This window comes from Prunus avium, chromosome 5, assembly GCF_965620075.1.
Source record: "Prunus avium chromosome 5, drPruAviu1.hap1.1, whole genome shotgun sequence".
Classification (NCBI taxonomy): Eukaryota; Viridiplantae; Streptophyta; class Magnoliopsida; order Rosales; family Rosaceae; genus Prunus; species Prunus avium.
This window is the reverse complement of record NC_142288.1, coordinates 14012746-14032491: the sequence shown is the minus strand read 5'-3', so window position 1 is coordinate 14032491 and position 19746 is coordinate 14012746. Positions and strand designations below refer to the sequence as shown.

Genomic DNA, 19746 nt, shown 5'->3' with positions numbered 1-19746 from the left:
TGACCTCCTGTTTCCTTCCTCATCTTTTGACATGTGTCTCTTTACTTAACATAAAGTTAACATTGTTAACTTATTTTAACATAATAAAATTATTCTTTTAAAATGGAAATAACAAAAACACTCTAACTCTAATTCCTCTTCCTCATCTCTTTAGTCTTACCACCGCTGCCTCCATGGCAGCTCTAATTATGTCCTTCATTTACTGTACCACTGCCATCTAACTGATTATCTCTATCTCTCATGGTCACCCATTTCTTTCTTTAGTGCTTTTTCCTCTATTTTCTATTTCAAACCCCAAAGATTTGGTTCATTCTCTCAATCTTGCTCAATTGCAGATCCCTTCTTTGAACCTATTCGAGGAGTTCCAAAAAGTAAAACCACACAAGCACTAACACCCACAAAAAAAAAAAAAAAAAAAAACTAAAGTACAAAGAAATTGAAATACAAGGAAACAAATTTGTTACCTGCCATTAGATTTGTGATTTATTGTTTTCAACTCTTCCCAAATTTGAAGTCAGTTTCAATTCCTCAGTTTCTATCTACACAGACAACTCCCAAACTCGTGTTATGTATTTAAATTCATACATTGATTATGGATGATTTACAAAAACAATGGTGGGATGCACCAAAAGGGTATTTTAGGAATAATGGTGGCTGGAAAAATAGGATTATGATTTTTCAGATTTATATAATGAGTGAAAAAATAGGGTGGGTGGGAAAATAGAATAGGTGGGTGGAAATAGCAGCACTATTTCCTAAACTAAGGAGTATTGTTGGAGTTGAAATTTTACAAAAAGCTCCTAAAATAACTTTATAGTGGATGATTGTGGATTACAAAATCGGGAAAATTGAAATTAGGGACCAAAGTTGATTTTGAGCCAAACTCAGTGACCAAAAATGTAATTAACCCCTTTTTGTTTTGTTTTGTTTTGTTTTTTTTCAAACGCCTTCTTCTTCTCTGCGTTTGATTTGTTCAGTTCTTCTCCTCTCTCGTCTCCTTTCTTCTCTGTGTGCCTCTGTCTCGCTCTCTATCTCTCGTCGCGTTCCTCTTTTCTTCTCTGTATCTTTGTCTCGCTCTTTCTCTCGTCGTCTTCCTCTTTCTTTCTATTCTAGCCGGAGTCGAATCCGTTCAGATAGTGAAGAAGAAGAAAAATTAAGAATGGAGGTGGACGATGTGCCACTGGACGACAAGGCAAAGAGAATGAGGGATCTGCTATCGAGCTTCTACACCCTAGATCATTCAATGTCCTCCCCAGACACTAGTTCTTCTTCCAAGTACACCACTCTCGACGCCATTAACACCACCTCATTCGATCCCGACCAGTACATGCATCTCCTGGTACGATCTCTTATTTCTCACTCCCTTATGTTTTGCAAATGGAGGATTCACTTATTTGTTTATTTAATTTTCAAACAAACTTTACTGGGTTACCATATGACTGGTAATTAGGGCAGATTTAGTGTTATGCGAAGAATTTGATGTTTGTAGCTCTGTTAGAGACAGATGGTTTGGAAGATTTTTTTTTTTATGTTTGTAGCTAATATTTGTAGAGTTAAGAAAAGGTATTACTTGCGATTAAGAAGCAGAGGTCTAGTGCTGAGCTGGGAACATGGGCAAAGGAAAGAAACTGTTTTTTTCTTATAGCACAAATGAAAATGGGCATTTGGTTTAGAATCAGGCTAGTGGACTTTATATGAACACCAGATGTCATACAGTAATCTACTCCTTTCTCAGATAACATGGTTGCATACTTGGATCCATTTATTTGATGGAACGTATGATATAATTAATTATATGAGATACCATGAGTTATGATATTCGTAATTTCAATGATCATAATAGATTAAATTTTGTTATTGAAGATGAGGCAGAAATTGAAATTTGAATCGTAATTATCAGTTGTATGAACTATGCAGGTACACAAGTCAAACTTGGAAGGGCTTCTACAGAAACATGTTGAAATGGCTGCTGAGATAAAGAATCTTGACACTGACTTACAAATGTTAGTATATGAGAACTACAACAAGTTTATTAGTGCGACAGATACAATTAAACAGTAAGTTTTTACTTTTACTTATTTATCTGTGTTTACAGGATTGGCTAAATCTCTGCTACTACCATATCATTTATCTATTTTTTGCTTGTTGTGTATCAGCTTCTAGATAACATAACCAAAAGTCTCTTATAATGTTCTGGTGTTAACAATTTTATTGTTATTTTTTCCAACAGGATGAAAAGTAATATTGTTAGCATGGAGGCAAATATGGAACAGCTCCTTGAGAAGGTACATCCAATTTTTTTTCTTTTTACCCAGGTCTTGCGGAAACTGTGTTTTCATTTGAAAGTAAATATAGGGAAGAAAGGAGTGTAAAGGAAAGAAACTGTGTTTTCATCCAAGTGGCTTACTTTCACAATGCAATCATTGCAGATAATGTCTGTGCAATGTAGGAGTGATGGAGTCAACACTTCTCTTTTTGAGAAGAGGGAACACATAGAAAAGTTGCATCGCACACGCAACCTTCTTCGTAAAGTTCAGGTTTGAAGTAGTATATATTATGGTCTTATGATGCTAAGGGTTTTAAGTTTAGGTGTCTGGCAGTTACATAAATTTCATTTTCCATGGAAAGGCAGTTCATATATGATCTACCTGCTAGACTTGGAAAGTGCATTAAATCAGAAGCATATGCTGATGCGGTCAAGTTCTATACTGGAGCAATGCCAATTTTTAAGGTAATTTCTTTCTCCTATGATCTTTTGCACATGGTACCAATTTTCACTTTGTGGAATTTGTTTTCAATTGTCTTGTTTCTTTTTGGTTGGACTCTTTACTATTAGGCATATGGGGACTCGTCGTTTCAGGATTGTAAGCGAGCATCTGAAGAAGCAGTGACCATAATTATTAAGAATTTGCAGGTTTATCTTTTTCTTCCTATTTTCTTTTCATAATATACTATGGTCAGGCTGGTTTTTCTTTTGACCCATGCCTAACCAGGAGTCATTAGATGTCTTTTCCTTACTTGCCGTGCAATTTTTCTTTGGTGGGTTCTTGTTAAGTTTCTGCAGTTGAGTTAGTGCCACTGTGTTGGATGCTGTCTTAGTTTATGTGCACACAACATAGTCCTGCATTTGCATTAATACATAGATTGGTGTTAGAGGTAGTTTTCTTGTGGAAGTAGTACCATCACTATTTGAAATTCTTAATTAATTATGCAGTATGTTAGGTTTTATGCCTATATCTCAGATGTAGGATTAGCTTTAGGTTTGCTAGATGTCCGACATTCTATATGTACTATGTAACAGTCCGGTATTACCCTTTGTGGTTGATAATTTCTTTTAGTGAAAGGGTTCTGGTTGAAATGTTTGGTAGCATTTGCTTTGGATGAATACAATGTTTCAGTAATGTGATGCATGGGTCGACCTAAAAAGCTCTTCGAGTGCATGGGCCTGGTGTGAGTCTTGTGATTGAGATGTTCTTGCTGGATCCTATAAGACAATAAGTAGTAGTTATGAATCAAGGGACAACATTTTCACTATCTGTCAAATTTATTACTTATTATCCGTTACTTGTGTTTCTGGGGACTATTACAGTACTATCTTAAGCATACTTTCACAGAAGAATCCATTCACCTTCTCATGTGTGACTTTTATCAGCATCAATGTAGTGCAGGAAAAATTTAGACATTTTTTTATCTTGATCTGTAGCCCACCAGATTTTTAGAAAAGCCAAGTGTTTAAAATCACAATTTCATGCTGAATAACTTACTGACTGTAACTTTATCTAGGTTTGTTAGGAAACGTATCTTATGATTTTTCATATTATTGTCTTCAGGGAAAGTTGTTCTCGGATTCCGAATCTATACAAGCAAGAGCTGAGGCTGCTGTGCTTCTTAAGCAACTGGATTTCCCAGTTTGTACTGCACTTTTTATTTATTTATTTATATAAGTTTGTCAGTTCAGATTATAATTTACCTTATTAAAAAGTTGTGGCTCTAACCAAAGAAAGAGTATTCAATATTTTATTGTTAGTAATGGTGTGAACATATTGCTCAAAATGAAATGGGTAGACATTTTAAAATGAGGTTATTCTCTTATTTTTGTTATTATTTGCATCCTAATCATAGTAAGTTTTGTAGTAATTGAGGCATAGATGCGTACTGCTTTTTATTGACAAGTGGAATCTTAACAAAGTAAATACATTAAAAAGGAAATTCCAATAAGTTTTCAAGTATTTTGTATTACATTGATGTGCATTTGATGACATATTGCTGGCATTTTGGCAGGTGGACAGCTTAAAGGTGAAACTGCTTGAGAAGTTGGAACAATCTGTTGCCGGCCTTCAGCTTAAGATAGAAGATATAGGTAATGCTTCAGTGGATTCTAATGATACTTCTACTGACTCAGTTCCTGCTACTGCACATGAGGTGAGTACTAATTTACATTGGACATCATTTTGGTTTGTCATCTTTGGCAAGTAGTGTATGACAGCTTGAACTGAAGAGGAACCTAAAAAAATCATTATGTAGGAGCATCTTTAGATAAATTTGCAATTAACTTATGCATTAGGGTGATTTAAGTCAATTTATAATCTGTCTTTTAGATTGGTAAATCAAGTTCTCTGGAGACTGGTTGGTTTTGGTTACAACTAAGTAATATCTTAAAAGATTTGTTTTTCCTTGCTGGAGAGTGCTTCAAACTTTTTAAGATATTTGGATAAAGTGAAAGAGCAATAAGTTAAGTTCAGAAGAACATAGTACCTGTATTGTACTGAAAGTTTCTATTAAACTTAAATGGGCATTCAAGTGCTTTTCCCCTTGTGCTTCATGATTACTCCCCGCTCATGGTTACATATTCCCTCTTTCTCTTATATATCTGTAAGTCATAACTGCACTAATGAATCCCTGACTTATTCACACAAAATTTAGACTTCTGTTCGTGAGTTTGCGGAGGCTATCCGTGCTTATCGTGTAATATTTCCTGATTCGGAAATGCAACTAACCAAACTTGCACAAGACTTGGTTAGCAGGTAAGGGGGCATATCTTTTTGTTAATTGAGATACTTTGTTGTATGGTAGCAATTTTCTCATGGAGTGTACTTGATGTTTGTTTCTCTAGGCACTTTGAAACCACTGAGCAATACATAAAGACACAAATTTGGTCGGCAAACCTACTAGGTGTTCTTCGTAAGTATTAACAATGTGTTATCACACGCACCATCCTTAACATTGGTCTACGTCTACCCCACCTTTGGAAAATGGAAATTTTAACTCTAAGTATCCATCAACTCTTCAGCTTTTGGTCTATTTAAGTATGTGCATGGGCATCTTTATATTGTAAGAACATGTGTAATTGTTGTTTTATCCTAAGAAGTTCCAGTGACATGATATGTGTTTTCTCTATATTGATACCCTTTTTGCACTATAATGCCTTTTACCCATCTTTTTGAAACATCCAATTAACTTTTACTTAATTAAAAGGAAAAAAGATTCTCTTGTAGATGAATCTTTTTATACTTGCATCTACTATGCAACAAATGTGAAGGTTTCCGGTGACTACCAGAAGACTGCCTTCAGAGAACGGACAAAAGCAGCCACATTTGGCAGTGAGCTTTGTGTATCAATGTTTTTCTAACAGAACCTTTGGGCTAGCTTTGCTATGCTGCTACTAAGCTAGTCTTTCACTCGGTTCTTCCTAATTGTTAGCATTTAAGAGGCAATTTTCCCCTTTCCACCCATTATTGTCCATTTAGATGTCATGTAAGATTAAACTGTTTAATGTTTGCAGGAAAGAAAAAGAATCAGACCCTTCCTGTTTTAAATTTGATGTCAGTTCCTTGTCAATTTAAACCTGAAAATCTTCTCTTGAAATGCTTAACCAAAATCCCTTCTCCATGCAGGGATTATATGGAGAGATGTACTTCTGATGGATGATGTGTTACATGAGGCTGCTCTCTCTGACTATTCTCTGGAGGTCTCCCTTAAATAAATTTCAATTTTTTTTTCATAATACTGTTTGCAGCATTTCTTCCAAACTCTCAAGAACTGAAAGTAGATTCTTAGTTTTTTGGGTTTAAAAATGGTTCTAAGCGTAGAAGGTAATCTATGTTGTTGCAGCCTGCTCGGGTTGCTGTGAAACTGTATGTTAGCAACAAATTCTCTCATCTGCTAAGCAGGATTTCAGGTTATTCATTTGTTGCAGTTCAAAGTTATTTTTCTTCATAAATTCTTTCAACTCTTAAGCCATAATCTCAACTAATTGGGGTCAGAGACATGGATACTTTTTGGCCAACATTTGGCCCTATCCAAGGCCATATTTTCTGTTAAATCTGTATTGTTCCTGCCCCTTTTCAGATTTTTGACTCATATCATTTTAGACTTGCTAGTCAAATCAACTGAAAATGGAAAAAAATGAAAAGATTTGAAATTAAATTGATAAAGCAGTTGACCCATTGTAAACAACAAGAGTATAATCTTCAATGGACGAATCTTGTAGAGGAGAATAACTTGATAGGCTTGGAATGGTGTACGTTAACCTGGTCACAAATTTGGAAAAATTGTCATTTGACTTTTAACAACTGAGGATCACACAGACACCCACACTCTCTCTCGCTCGAGTTTTATTTTTTCATTCTAGTGACACAATTTGAGCTGAATTTGTTTGAACTGGCAGATGCCCTCACAAAAGCCCACACTAGGCAGAAGGATAAAGGAGAAGAGTATTCCTTGCAAGTTGCTCTGGAGGGTGGCAAAAAGGCAGTGCTCCAAGGCAGCATGGATGTATTACTGGTACTGAATGAGATACTATGTAGTCTATGTTACTGCACTTAAACCATGCTTGCATTGCATAAATCTACAGCCTCATATCTTAATATACGCATAATTGATGGAACTGTGCATAATTCCCTCCATATATACTCATAAAGTTAGAGCCCATGTTTGTTTGAAAGGTGGCTATGTGCTTGTGTGTTTTACACATGCTTCCTGGAACTTATATTCTGATATATGCAGGGGTGACTACATAAATGCAGCAGATACATTTTTTTTCCCCTTTTTCGGAATATGGGTCTAAACAATTTGGCCATTTTTTGTTTAAGTCTTCCTACAGTATTCAAGAAAAAACTCTACATACATTGTTGATTTCAAACTTTTCATTTCTTTAATTTTTTTCCCCTATTGCGTTGGCATATTAACCCCTTTACAAAAGTGCAGGATTTCTTACTTATCAAAAGAGGGAAAAATTGATGCTTATCTCTTCATTCTATCATTTGTTTCAGGACTTCCGCCAACTTCTAGATGATAATTTGGGCCTACTAGTTAAACTGAAAGACTTGATTATTGATTGGGTCCAAGAAGAATTTCAAGACTTCTTCAGGGCACTTGATGGCCACTTTCTCTTGCTTTCTGGCAAGAATAGTTCGGCCATGCAAGATCAGGGTTTGACAGAGGGAATACAAGATGACAAAGTTCTGGCTGGGCTTGTCCTTGTGCTGGCCCAAGTTTCTATTTTCATTGAACAAAATGCTATCCTGAGAATCACTGAGGTAAGTAGCCAACTATAAGAATTATGTTTCATGCTAAAAAAGTGTCAATACTGTAGTTATATTTTCCTCCATATCCTCAGGGCTTGCATTGAAGTTTCATCTTCTAATTGTCAGGAAATAGCTACTTCCTTTTCTGGTGGTGGTGCCAGGGGCTATGAATATGGACCTGCTTTTGTTCCTGGAGAAATCTGTCGGATTTTCCACTCAGCTGGTGAAAAGTTTCTTCACATTGTATGAATTAAAAAATTTCTGAATTCTGAATTTTAGGTTATTCAAATGCATTTTATTCCTTGGGCTACTATGATAAAACCACTTTTATCTGTTACTTATACATTCATTTGATAACAAGTAATGTTTTGATCTTCTCTTTTCAGTATATAAATTTGAGAACCCAGCGGATATCAGTTCTCTTAAAGAAGAGGTTTACCACCCCAAATTGGGTCAAGGTAAGCTTGTTGTAGGGCAATATTTCAATAGTAGGAAGTAGTTAGCATGTGGACTAAACCATTAATGGCATGTTTGCTTATCAGTAATGGGTATCGGAATGATTCCAATTCCTTCTTCCCGTGTGTGGGTATTGGAATGATTCCAATTCCTTCCCCTGTGTTTACTTACACATACGGGATAAAGAATTGTGCATGGTAAAATCCGTAATCAAATACCCTAAACACGGAATCCGATCTCTTTAGGGGGAGTAGTTGATTTGAGTCCAATTCCTTATTCCAAGTTCTCCAAAATAAATTTACCTGCCAATGTAAATACTTTTGATTTTTACATTTTTGCAGCACAAGGAACCCCGGGAAGTTCATATGTTTGTTGATTTATTTCTTCAAGAGGTAAGTACATTTTTTTTATGCCCCCCCATATATTGTTATCTCTTGGAATAACAGTAAAGTTGAGGGGAAAATTGTTTGGTGCCTGGTTTCTTAAATCTATTTAATGTTGTCAGATTGCATAAACTTTCCTTTCTTTCTTGTGTTAGTTGGAAGTAATTCGAAGTGAAGTTAAGCAGATTTTACCTGAAGGGATTCGTAGACACCGACGGGCTGATAGCAATGGAAGCACTGCCTCATCACGGAGCAATCCATTACGAGAGGAGAAATTGAGTCGGTCAAACACCCAAAGGGCCAGGAGCCAGCTGTTGGAAACCCATCTAGCAAAACTGTTTAAGCAAAAAGTTGAAATTTTTACGAAAGTTGAGTTTACACAGGTAATGAAGTACTTTTTGCTCAAACGAATATTGGTATTGGTTTAGGAACAACATGAACTGTTTCTGCTTGCAAATTGCAGGAGTCTGTGGTAACAACCTTGGTAAAACTTTGCCTTAAAAGCTTGCAAGAATTTGTTAGACTCCAAACATTTAATCGAAGTGGATTCCAGCAAATTCAGTTGGATATTCAGTTCTTAAGGACTACTTTAAAGGAAATGGCAGAAGATGAGGCTGCTGTTGACTTTCTGCTGGATGAGGTATTGAGAAATCCGTCTAGGCTCTGCATCCTGAACTCTAACTTTGTTTAGCTGCTCTGCTTGAGTTCATATCTGTATATTGCCTTTTCTTTTGAATTGTTAATGTTGGAAACCTCTAAGTTTGTATAGCTTCCCCGCTTGTGTTATATCTGTATATTGCCTTCTCTTTTGAATTGTTAATGTTGGAAACCTCTCTCCCCCTCTCTAAACCTTTTAAGGACTCCTTTCAAGAGGAGAGGGGGAGGGAAGGTGTTCCATTGCTCATGATTCAGAACTTATGTTTTGTTTTTTAAGACCTTAGAGGGGTGATAATATACTAAACTCACACACACTATACGGATGCCAGGACTTGAACCCAAGACCTTGCCTAGAGGAGCAATTGCTCCAAACCACTATACTAGTGGGTCCTTTGCCAGAACCTATGTTAAGAGTTTTGTAATTTCAGGAAAAAATAATTGGTTTGGGCTTCTTTTATTGAGCAGGTAATTGTTGCAGCCGCAGAGCGTTGTCTTGACCCAATTCCTTTAGAGCCTGCCATCTTGGACAAACTAATACAAGCAAAGTTGGCGAAGACCAAGGAACAGAATCCAAACTCTCTGTAGCATCTTAAGGTGCAGAAATTTTGCAACCTTTCATTCTCTCTTACTCTCCTCCCATGCTATATTCTTTAAAACTTGCCTTAGTTTCTAATTTGATTATTTGGTTGTTTCATAGGTTTAACTGTGTGAGACGTATGTTTGAAGAAAACGATTTTTCACAGGTTTCACTGAGGCTGAGGCTCACAGAGATCCTCTTGATATTGAAAGGCATGTACAAGCCTTGTATTTGTTCTGGCTTTGGAATATCACTGCATCTGTAAATGCTTCAAGGCTGCAGTAGAACGAGTGCCAGAATTCTTTCAAATGCATGCTCATCGTACACTCGGCAAATGACATTTTCCTAGAGTCAATTATATACCCTTGCTTGAAATGACACTAAGCTTTCCTCATGTTTTGTTTGTGACATGACGATTTGGTAACAGATAATATCATTAGTAAATAATATTTCTTTTAATGCCCGAAATAGGCCCCTTTTATTTTGAAAAAGTAAACACACAAAGGAAAGATACAAGGACCAAAGGAAAAATGCATCAAACTGGCACCATATTCTAGAACTTCACATTGCACCAGGCACTACATTTTTGCGGTTTTATTTAACGAATGTTGTCTGAGATTTGAATTCTCCGTCCCTTTTTCTTCCTTGTACGATAAAAATAAATCTCATTATAAAAATAAGTTAAGTTACAATTAACAAAGCATTTTATCCTATGAAAATGACACATCGAGCATGCAGAGTTAGAGGAATTCAGTAACTTGGGTCAATTTGGGTTTTCAGATATCTGTCCATGGCCTACCCTTCTTGTCTCTCTGTTAGAACCCAACCATTACAGCTCACTTACCATTTAATTATCAACCCATCTATTTCCAATTGTTGTTGTAATAAGAGTTCTGACAACATAGGTTTAGTCAAGTTGGATAGAGCAGATGTGCTCTCCACTTTGCACCCGAGTTCGAATTCCCACTCCCGTAGTTTAGATTAGCTTAAAATAGAATATTACTTAATATCAAAAAAGAAAAGAAAAAAAGAGTTCTAGAAGCTCCTTTTGAGAAGTTTGTTAGCACTATTTTGGACTGCTAACAACATTAATATTTGGGCCTTCAGCCATTGTTTTGAAGTGAAATAGAGAGATCCACACTGGCCCGTTGTACGGTCCAGTAAACCACATAACCAAAGAATGCCAGAGCGGCAGAGGCCGTCTCTTTCTTTATAACTTGAGATATCAAACAAGCAAAAGCATCGGTATTATCGAATCCATAAAACTTTTCTTTAACTTCCCAACAGTCTTAACACTCATTCCACTCTCTTTTTTGTTGGTGTGCTGCGGGTGCAAAGTTGCAGACTGCAAACTGCAAACCATGACTGCTATTGCCAATTCGCTGGCTTTGACTACAAATCCTCATGTCCAGCTCTCTTCTGGTAATTTCCCTCGTGATCTAATCAAACTGCGTTTGTTGGATTCTCAGCTCAATTTTTATATAAGTAATGTTCTTGCTTGCAAGTGTTCTTGCATTTCAATTTGATGGTTACTTACTTTTTTGCTTTAAATGAAAGATGAAAGACGTAAATGGGCTGTCAATGATTTCATTTTGGATTAGTGTGTGTATGATATGGAACCTCTCACATTCATAATCTAGGGGATTTGCAGATGACTTTGTTCTTTTACAGTTCGTGTTTGAGCCCGAAATAAGAACAGAAAGCAATCTTATATTTCCCAAGTTAGTAGTGCCTTGCAAGCCAGGAGAAAAGGCCTTGTTTCTATGCAGCTTTCCTGAGCTCCTATTAAATTACTGTGTAATTTTATGTAAATTTATGGCTATTTTTTCTGCATTTTTTGTTGTTGTTAAAGCTAGGGCATCGAATCTGAAACAAATTGGCAATAGCTGTAGAGACCCAGGAACTTATATTCGTGAGGCTAGGCTTAGGTTAGTCAAAGTGAGATTTTACACCCTAGGAGTAAACTGAAATAGCTAACCATCTGCAAATGGTAGTGGAGTTTATTCCAAAGATCCATAGCTGATGTAAGGGATATATATATATACATTACTTTCCCATTAACTAAGTGGTTAGTATCAGAATTCACTGAATGTTCTTGTGGCATTTTCCATATCGGCAATGAGTTTATTGCTGCACTTAGTTTCTGTCTATGTGCTGGATTTCGAATAATGTTGCTTTTTCTGTTCCTGTGAAATTCTTCACCAGGGTCTCCTCTGAAACCATCACAACAATATCTTGGGAGTGTGGCCCCTACAAACTTGTCACTCAATTCAAAGCATGTTGGGAAAGCTCAGCTATCTACCTCCAAGAGGTCCTTCACAGTTCAGGCTGGATATAGGTATTCTGTTTGCCCTTGCATTATAGTCCTGATTCTGATGGTGTGTTTTGGGTTCTTGTTTGTGATCTGGACATGCTAGTTGTATAATGCAAAATGCATGGTAGCTGCTGATTTATTTGCTTTGAGTACGAGTTTCTCATTAGAGTTCTGTAGTGAGGGATTTTTATATTTTTCAGACAAAATGTGTTTGTCTATTATACATTTGAATATGTTAATTATTGTTTCTCAAACTGTTAATAGATATAAATCTGGGAATTGGTTGAGACTAAATTTTTTTTTCCAGTAAGACGATATAAAAAAAAAAGGAAATAATTCTTAATATTACCACTGCCTGGTGGCTTGTTGATTCTTCAAGATCTCAGTTTTCCTTTTTATGTTTGATTTCTTCCCCATATCCATATAATGTCCTGGCTATTTATATAAAACATTGACCTCACACGTACTTGGAGTCATGACTGCATTAAGGTAACAATTAGTTATTAATAAAACTTTTCTACTTTCCATGTTTCCTGGGATTCAATATTTGTTTGCAGAAGGAATATGTATACTGGATGTAGCTCAACTAGTTCATCCAACAATATAGAAATCAAGGAATATAGTCAACTCACCCTAAACCCTGAAATAATGATATCAGAGTCTATTATTATATGTCTCATTGTGTCGTCCACTAGGGCACAATGCTCTGTTTAATTTCATTTGCTCATCATAGGGTAGTTTGTTCAGTAATGAATAGTAATATTTTTATTTCCCCAGCTGTCATTGGTGGTGCTTTCACGATCTAGCAATATTGTAGATATGATACTGTCTTTTGAAATTCAATTTTTGTATTTTAGTATGTCATTTTCAGTTTTATCACATGTTTACCTTTCAATGATATTCTAATGACAGTCTCTGCTTGTGTAATTACAGTGATGGCGGTAGGTCAAACAGTTCAAGCATCTTCATTAGTGGCTTTGTTTTGGGAGGACTTATAGTTGGCACACTGGGTGCTGTATATGCACCTCAGGTTTCCACTCATCGATTATGATTGTTTTATGCAAATGCTTATATGATTATTATCTTGTATTGTGCTACTTTATATCTATGTTATTCATCAATCAATTATTACCAATTGTTGAAATGTGTATATTTTAAGACTAACGAGTTACCTACTTTGAAATTTATGCAAGTCTATACTTTGTACCTCACAAATTTGCCGTGGTTGGGTTCTGTGATTGATAAATTTTGCAGTTTGTGGGCTACAAAGTTTACTTTACTTGATGGCCTCTTGCATTAAGCCCAAAAATAAAAAGCATTTTTCTCACTGAGATTTTTTTTTTCATCAACAGATCAGTAAAGCACTGGCTGGAGCTGACCGGAAGGATCTAATGAGAAAACTGCCCAAGTTCATATATGATGAGGACAAAGCTTTGGAGGTGAGAAAGCTCCCTTGCTGTTTTTCTGTCTTTTAGTGTTTTTTTTTCTTTTACATATGTTCAGCATTGTTGGAGATGCTGAAGTGCTATTTTGTTGTTATTGCTATGTTGTCCACTTTGTTTCAGTTTCTATCAAATATTTTTTCACTAATCATTGTTTGCCAAAATGCTTAGTTAATGTTTGCTATAGAGAGAGACCGTTGTGATTCTAATCCCATAATATCCTATTTTCTTTATTTTATGTTTACTGGAAAGATCACATTATGCCTTATTTGCACCACAGAAAACGCGAAAGGTACTGGCTGAGAAGATAGCGCAGCTGAACTCTGCTATAGATGATGTTTCTGGCCAGCTCCGATCGGAAGATGATCCAAATGAAGTACCTGTGAGCTCAGATGAAGTTGAAGCTGTCATATGAGAAGCTCCCATCAGAATCTGTCATGTATTTCAGTGTTTCAGTATTTGCCCAATAATCAGTGTAGTTTTGTTCTTCCATGTGGGAGCACCTAGTTTTGGTCAATGTAATTGTACCCTCTGATTCCAAAATTGCTAAAATTTGGACGATGACGAGTATAGGATTTTTTTTTATAGCTGTTTTTTTGCTGTCTGCATTTGCTAGTACGGCCTATAATAAATAATATATTTGTTATATTTTTTTTTAAAAAGAAAAAAGGAATTACAAAACTGCGGGGACCTGAGTGATGCTGAATTCAGTATCCGTTATTTGTGGTTGAGATCTTCAAGCCTTGAGAGTTGCTTTTTTGCTCTCTTAACCAAAGAAAGTAGATTGGAAGGGCATTCTAGGAAAACAAGTTGGGGAATAACCTGCGGTTCATATTCTGAAAGCCTTGCAAATAGACATGATCTTATCTCCAAAATCTACATGTACCAAGCTATAACCACAAGTTCCTTTAATTCAATTTCAACCATATTTTAAAATAAGGGAATGTTCAGATTACTAAAGGCACGAATGTAACTGTATATATATATATAGTGGCAAAGTCAGTCCCTTAGCTTTAGTTGCAGCCATGGCCTCACACTCAGCTCTAGCCTCTACAAGAATCCCAGCCAACACCAGGCTGCCCTCCAAGTCCTCGCACTCTTTTCCCGCTCAATGCTTCTCCAAGGTCTTTTTCACTCTCTCGATGTTCACGGCGTCACGTTTTATTAGCTTCCTAGTTTGATATAATTTGCTTACTCTTTTTGGCTGTGCAGAGGCTGGAAGTTGGTGAATTTTCGGGTCTAAGATCCAGTTCATGTGTCACCTATGCAAGCAATGGTAGAGAGACATCCTTCTTTGATGCTGTGGCTGCACAACTTACTCCCAAGGTTTTATCTTCCCATTTTTTTTCATTTCATTAGGCAACATATGTGTTTGATTGAACAGATATCAGATTGTTCACCAAACCTGAATTCATATTTTGAGCACCTGAAATTTTTTTGAATTCAATAAGGCATAGTGATGCATTACAAATCTACAAGTGCCATATATGCCATGCTTGCTTCCTATAGCACGTAAATTTATCCTGAGATTATATATCCAGAAAATTCTTTGCTGGACACTCCACAATGACCAAAATATACGAAAGTGCTAATGTTGATGTTATGTTATTGGGGTGGATTTTCTGCTATATTAATTTCGTACTCATAACTTTTGTTTTGTTTAATGCATAGCAGACTACAGGACCAGCTCCTGTTAAGGGACAAACAGTGGCCAAATTGAAGGTGGCAATCAATGGATTTGGTCGTATTGGCAGGAACTTCCTCCGATGCTGGCATGGCCGGAAGGACTCACCTCTCGATGTCATTGTTGTCAATGACAGTGGTGGTGTCAAGAATGTAAGGGAACTTATGAGTATTAATTTATGTAGCTTAATTTAACATGCTTATGGAAAAATCATATTGGTAAAATTATATTAGATTAAAATTTAATTTAATCTCAAACACAGGCTTCACACTTGCTGAAATATGACTCAATGCTGGGTACTTTCAAAGCAGACGTTAAAATCGTGGACAATGAGACCATCAGCGTTGATGGCAAGCCTGTCCAGGTTGTCTCTAGCAGGGATCCCCTGAAGCTTCCTTGGGCTGAGCTTGGCATTGACATTGTTATTGAGGTAACCGATTGCTGTGCTAAGACTAGAATATCAAGAATAAGGATGCCAGATATCTATTACAAAAGAACTGCAGTCTTTAATTAGCTTGGAGCCTTGGATAACATTGTAAATAGTACCTTATTATATAACATAATTGGATAACCTACAGGGCACAGGAGTCTTTGTTGATGGCCCTGGTGCTGGTAAACACATCCAAGCTGGTGCCAAGAAAGTTATCATTACAGCTCCAGCAAAAGGTGCTGACATTCCCACCTATGTTGTTGGGGTGAATGAACAAGACTATTCCCATGAGGTTGCCGACATTGTCAGGTCAGTATTCTCAAATCGATTAGCGAGATAGGGAAAAAACCATAACATTTATGACTGTGCTTGAGTAAATTGACTAAATATTCTAGAGGTATAAAATTTGTATTTTTGTGTTCTGCAGCAATGCTTCTTGCACCACAAATTGCCTGGCTCCTTTTGTAAAGGTCCTGGATGAAGAATTTGGTAAGCAGTTGTTCGTATTTTCAGCATGAATCCAAACGGCACACCTTCGAGGACTAATTCTTTGTTCATCATGAAAACTTGCAGGCATTGTCAAGGGAACCATGACAACTACTCATTCCTACACCGGAGACCAGGTAATGAATGGCACCTTCATTCTCCTCTGTATATAGATTTTGTTCTTGCCTTACAATCAAAATGCACTCAAGGATTGACATTTTGATGTCCTGACAAAGGCACAGTTGTAATGAGTGATACATGGGGCATTCAAAATCAAGTATAAATTATTTATGGCGTACTCTGTGTATGCATGTGCAGAGGCTCTTGGATGCTTCACACCGGGACTTAAGGAGAGCTAGAGCAGCAGCACTCAACATAGTTCCCACAAGCACTGGTGCAGCCAAGGCTGTGTCTTTGGTGCTGCCTCAACTCAAAGGAAAGCTCAACGGAATTGCCCTCCGTGTGCCAACACCTAATGTATCAGTGGTTGACCTTGTGATTAATGTTGAGAAGAAAGGTATTTCAGCAGAAGATGTCAATGCAGCCTTCAGAAAGGCAGCCGAGGGACCACTGCAGGGCATATTAGCAGTGTGCGACGTTCCTCTTGTGTCGGTAGACTTCAGGTGCACCGATGTTTCCTCCACCATAGACTCCTCCTTGACCATGGTCATGGGTGATGATATGGTCAAGGTGGTTGCCTGGTACGACAACGAATGGGGATACAGGTGAGTCCACTCGTTATAAATCTAGAAAGAGTTTTTCATTGAACAAAATTAATGTTGCATGGAATGTTAGTGGAAAACCATTCACTATATATTCAAGCTCAACTGTGTCTTGATCTTCCTGTGGATTATTATTTTTGGCAGCCAAAGGGTTGTGGATTTGGCACATTTAGTTGCAAGCAAGTGGCCAGGCACGCCACAGGCGGGAAGCGGAGACCCGTTGGAGGATTTCTGCGAGACAAACCCGGCTGACAAGGAGTGCAAAGTCTATGAAGCATAGACTAATCTTTTTGGCTTTAGCAGTATTTGTTATCAGCAAATGTTTATATTCTAATCACAACTGAGGAACGGGAACAAAAGCAAATAAATTACATATTAAGATTACCCTCTAAATGATTATTTTTCGAAATAACAATTCTCATCAGAGAGAGAGTATCTTCTTTTTAAACCATATATATAGGCTAGCTTGGGATGTTTACACCATAGGATTTTAATTAACCTCAATTTGCTTCCATTAAGAAAGTTGGGTTAGTAAAAATTTTGTTGACAAAGTGCAAAATGAAATAAATTTAAAAATAATAATAATAATAAAAACCCATTAGGACGCTCAGCGCGTCGGAGAGGACCAGAAGAGCCCTTTTATCTTGCAGATACGCATCTTCAGAAAGATGCATGTAAAAAAACATGGGAACATTATGAACATCAATGGACCAAACCAAAGTTCACTGCAAAAGCAAGAGTCAAGCAAATGTGGAGTGCTTAGCAACCGGACAATTAATTTAATATACTATAAGAAATTAAAAACCAAAACCAACCCCAAAATAACTAAAACCCTAAAACAACTCATACACCATTTTCTATAATTAAGGATGTTTCAAACCGTACTTCGATATCTTTCAATCCTCCTCCCCGCGTAAATTAGAGTAGTTTAAACTATCGTTTACATCTTCCAACCGTAGTTCGATATCTTTCAATCCTCCTCTCACGTAAATTAGAGTAGTTTAAACAATCATTAAGCACTCCTTATTCCCATAGGGTTAGTAGGGGCACCCCACACACTTTGAGTTAGAGGTGTCAAACGGACCGGGTTGGCTTGAGCACAGCCCGCTTAAGTAAGGCCCGGTACGGCTTGTATCTTTGTGTGGGCTGGGACGAGGTAATTAGAACCAATTAGTCGGGCTGGCCCTTTTAAAGCCCATTTATTAAATTACATTTATTTTAGAGAAAAATAATACATAATATTATTACATTTATATTTTAAATTCAAGTCCATTTCTTTTCCCTAATAATATATATTAAGATTTAATGTTTTCTTTAATGTTTTTCAAGTTTCAATTTTTAATTTAGTCATTTTCTATTTAAATGTACTTTAAATAAAGTTATTGACCTCTTTTTTTAACAAATAATAAATCTTGTTTGTATATCTATATATATAAAGCAAAATGCAGAGAATGGTGAAACATTCAAAATACCAAAAAATGCCCTTGGTTAATGCAAACATTAAGAATTGAAATTATTAATTAAGTGAGGATAATATGGTAAATTTACACTTTTTCATATTAAAAAAATTTAAAATTAAAAGAAAAATTAGATAATGGATCCTCTTTTTATGGAACACAACTACCCATTATCTTTTTTAATTCTAAAATAAATTTAATTTTTTCTTTTAAAAAGCCTCTTGCAGGTGCGTAAACGCATGCAGAGAGTCTAGTACATAATTATAAAAAAAGATTTAAACGAAGTTGTAAAAAAAATTACAAAAAAAAAAAAACCAATACATATGTCAAATTGGGCGTGGGCTCATCTCAGCCCGATTAGTAGTCCAGCATGAGCACAACCCGAGCCTATATAGACTAAGGCCATAGACTTAGGGGCGAGATTGATGATTTTCATAATATGAGTAATAGTCAAACAACACTCATTTTTTGTTCTTACAAAAATCAAATCATTGCAGCAAATAGAAACAAATTGGCAAAAAAACAAACAATTAAACTAACCTCTAGCTTTTTCACTTCAATCTGCCCCCTCCCACACCCCAACAACCCATCCTCCCAACAATCAATTTACTCAATCTCCCCCACTCTCATCCCAATCAAGGAAACCATTGATTTTAGGAAATATCATCTGAACAAACATGCAACATAAACTCAGAGCTTTTAAGCCTTCTACAAGTTATGAGTGGTAGAGATATGTCTTGATTACCCAAATTGAAATACAAAAAAAGCAAATTGGAACTACAATGCAATACGATTTTTTTTTTCTATGTACTCTTTAATCACATTAATATGATACAAAATTCATCTTAAATTCCTAATGTAAATTTCCATGACTTATATGACTCATTGAGTCTGATTATAAATATTTTTCTCAATCAAACACAATACTTAGAGATTCTCAAATTATATCTTAGGGCCCTCTATGAATAAATCGAAGACCATGACAGTGTCTTAAGTTAGGTCCCCCTTTGTTTTATATTAGGCATTTGCAGTTAAATGCCAATCTAGCTCTTTGACTGTTAATCAGGAGAAATTATAGAATAGTACGGATGTACCACGTCAGCGTATGATACTCCCATTCAAATTTTAACACGTGTTCATTTTTAAAAAGAAATTAATTACTTTATTACAGCTGGACTTACTTAACTTTTATCTTTTAAAATAAAATTAGAAAAATCTTTAAAAAGAAAATTAAAGAATTTTCCAACCCTCCGTCTCCAACTCAAACCTGCGCCACCCCTCTCCCTTGCTCTTCCTGTTGACCCCTTGCATTTCTGAAGCTACTCCATGCTCAAATTCCTAGGGTGGTGTCTGTAGCACCTTTCAGAGTATACTTCAACTCAATCCACATCGGTTGTGCCTTCCATTGATTTTGTGTTGCAGAGTGAGAGTGTACTAGAGGGTGTGTTGGTAGCAAATTCAATGGTGCAAGTGCGCAAAGATGTGTTGTATTTGGGATTTTGTGGATGCTGGGCTGTGAACAAGTCACCCAAGGTGCTGCCATTGTGATCAGAGCGCATCAATTGGAGGACAATCTTCTTCAATTTGATTTGCCTAATAAAAGACTTGGGTT

General features: G+C 36.4%; 3 protein-coding genes across 4 annotated transcripts; all 3 read left to right on the top strand.

Moving 5' to 3' along the window:
* Positions 1–942: 942 nt before the first annotated feature.
* Positions 943–10067, top strand: LOC110768143 (Vps51/Vps67 family (components of vesicular transport) protein). 2 transcript variants are annotated; one of them, XM_021971831.2, is made up of 21 exons: positions 943–1339; positions 1918–2057; positions 2231–2285; positions 2430–2537; positions 2633–2731; positions 2837–2914; positions 3831–3908; positions 4282–4422; positions 4924–5024; positions 5114–5181; positions 5895–5968; positions 6112–6178; positions 6668–6783; positions 7272–7538; positions 7653–7769; positions 7913–7984; positions 8324–8374; positions 8521–8748; positions 8829–9005; positions 9488–9616; positions 9766–10067. In XM_021971831.2, exons 1-20 carry the CDS (start codon positions 1160–1162, stop codon positions 9605–9607), a joined length of 2337 nt encoding a protein of 778 aa, XP_021827523.1. In that variant the 5' UTR covers positions 943–1159; the 3' UTR covers positions 9608–9616; positions 9766–10067. The 2 variants fall into 2 exon arrangements, with proteins under 2 accessions (XP_021827523.1, XP_021827522.1); XM_021971830.2 differs by having other exon boundaries at positions 948–1339; positions 9720–10067.
* Positions 10068–10830: 763 nt separating this feature from the next.
* Positions 10831–13942, top strand: LOC110768185 (inner membrane localized protein). The gene is made up of 5 exons (XM_021971875.2): positions 10831–11021; positions 11805–11937; positions 12847–12943; positions 13266–13352; positions 13636–13942. The coding sequence occupies exons 1-5, from the start codon at positions 10961–10963 to the stop codon at positions 13768–13770; spliced, it is 513 nt and encodes a 170-aa protein (XP_021827567.1). The 5' UTR covers positions 10831–10960; the 3' UTR covers positions 13771–13942.
* Positions 13943–14318: 376 nt separating this feature from the next.
* GAPB (glyceraldehyde-3-phosphate dehydrogenase B subunit) lies at positions 14319–17070 on the top strand. The gene is made up of 9 exons (XM_088253287.1): positions 14319–14479; positions 14568–14681; positions 15030–15191; positions 15302–15469; positions 15618–15778; positions 15897–15958; positions 16043–16092; positions 16274–16680; positions 16822–17070. The coding sequence occupies exons 1-9, from the start codon at positions 14381–14383 to the stop codon at positions 16955–16957; spliced, it is 1359 nt and encodes a 452-aa protein (XP_088109413.1). The 5' UTR covers positions 14319–14380; the 3' UTR covers positions 16958–17070.
* The last annotated feature ends 2676 nt before the right edge of the window (positions 17071–19746 follow it).

Bases quoted from the DNA above. Each gene is read 5' to 3' on its own strand.
- LOC110768143 (XM_021971831.2), top strand. From the start codon at position 1,160: ATGGAGGTGGACGATGTGCCACTGGACGACAAGGCAAAGAGAATGAGG. The intron at 4,423-4,923 runs GTGAGTACTAAT...CACAAAATTTAG, and splicing joins TTCCTGCTACTGCACATGAG to ACTTCTGTTCGTGAGTTTGC. The intron at 6,179-6,667 runs GTTATTCATTTG...TTGAACTGGCAG, and splicing joins TCTGCTAAGCAGGATTTCAG to ATGCCCTCACAAAAGCCCAC.
- LOC110768185 (XM_021971875.2), top strand. From the start codon at position 10,961: ATGACTGCTATTGCCAATTCGCTGGCTTTGACTACAAATCCTCATGTC. The intron at 11,022-11,804 runs GTAATTTCCCTC...ATTCTTCACCAG, and splicing joins TCATGTCCAGCTCTCTTCTG to GGTCTCCTCTGAAACCATCA. The intron at 11,938-12,846 runs GTATTCTGTTTG...GTGTAATTACAG, and splicing joins ACAGTTCAGGCTGGATATAG to TGATGGCGGTAGGTCAAACA.
- GAPB (XM_088253287.1), top strand. From the start codon at position 14,381: ATGGCCTCACACTCAGCTCTAGCCTCTACAAGAATCCCAGCCAACACC. The intron at 15,470-15,617 runs GTAACCGATTGC...GATAACCTACAG, and splicing joins GCATTGACATTGTTATTGAG to GGCACAGGAGTCTTTGTTGA. The intron at 15,959-16,042 runs GTAAGCAGTTGT...GAAAACTTGCAG, and splicing joins GGTCCTGGATGAAGAATTTG to GCATTGTCAAGGGAACCATG.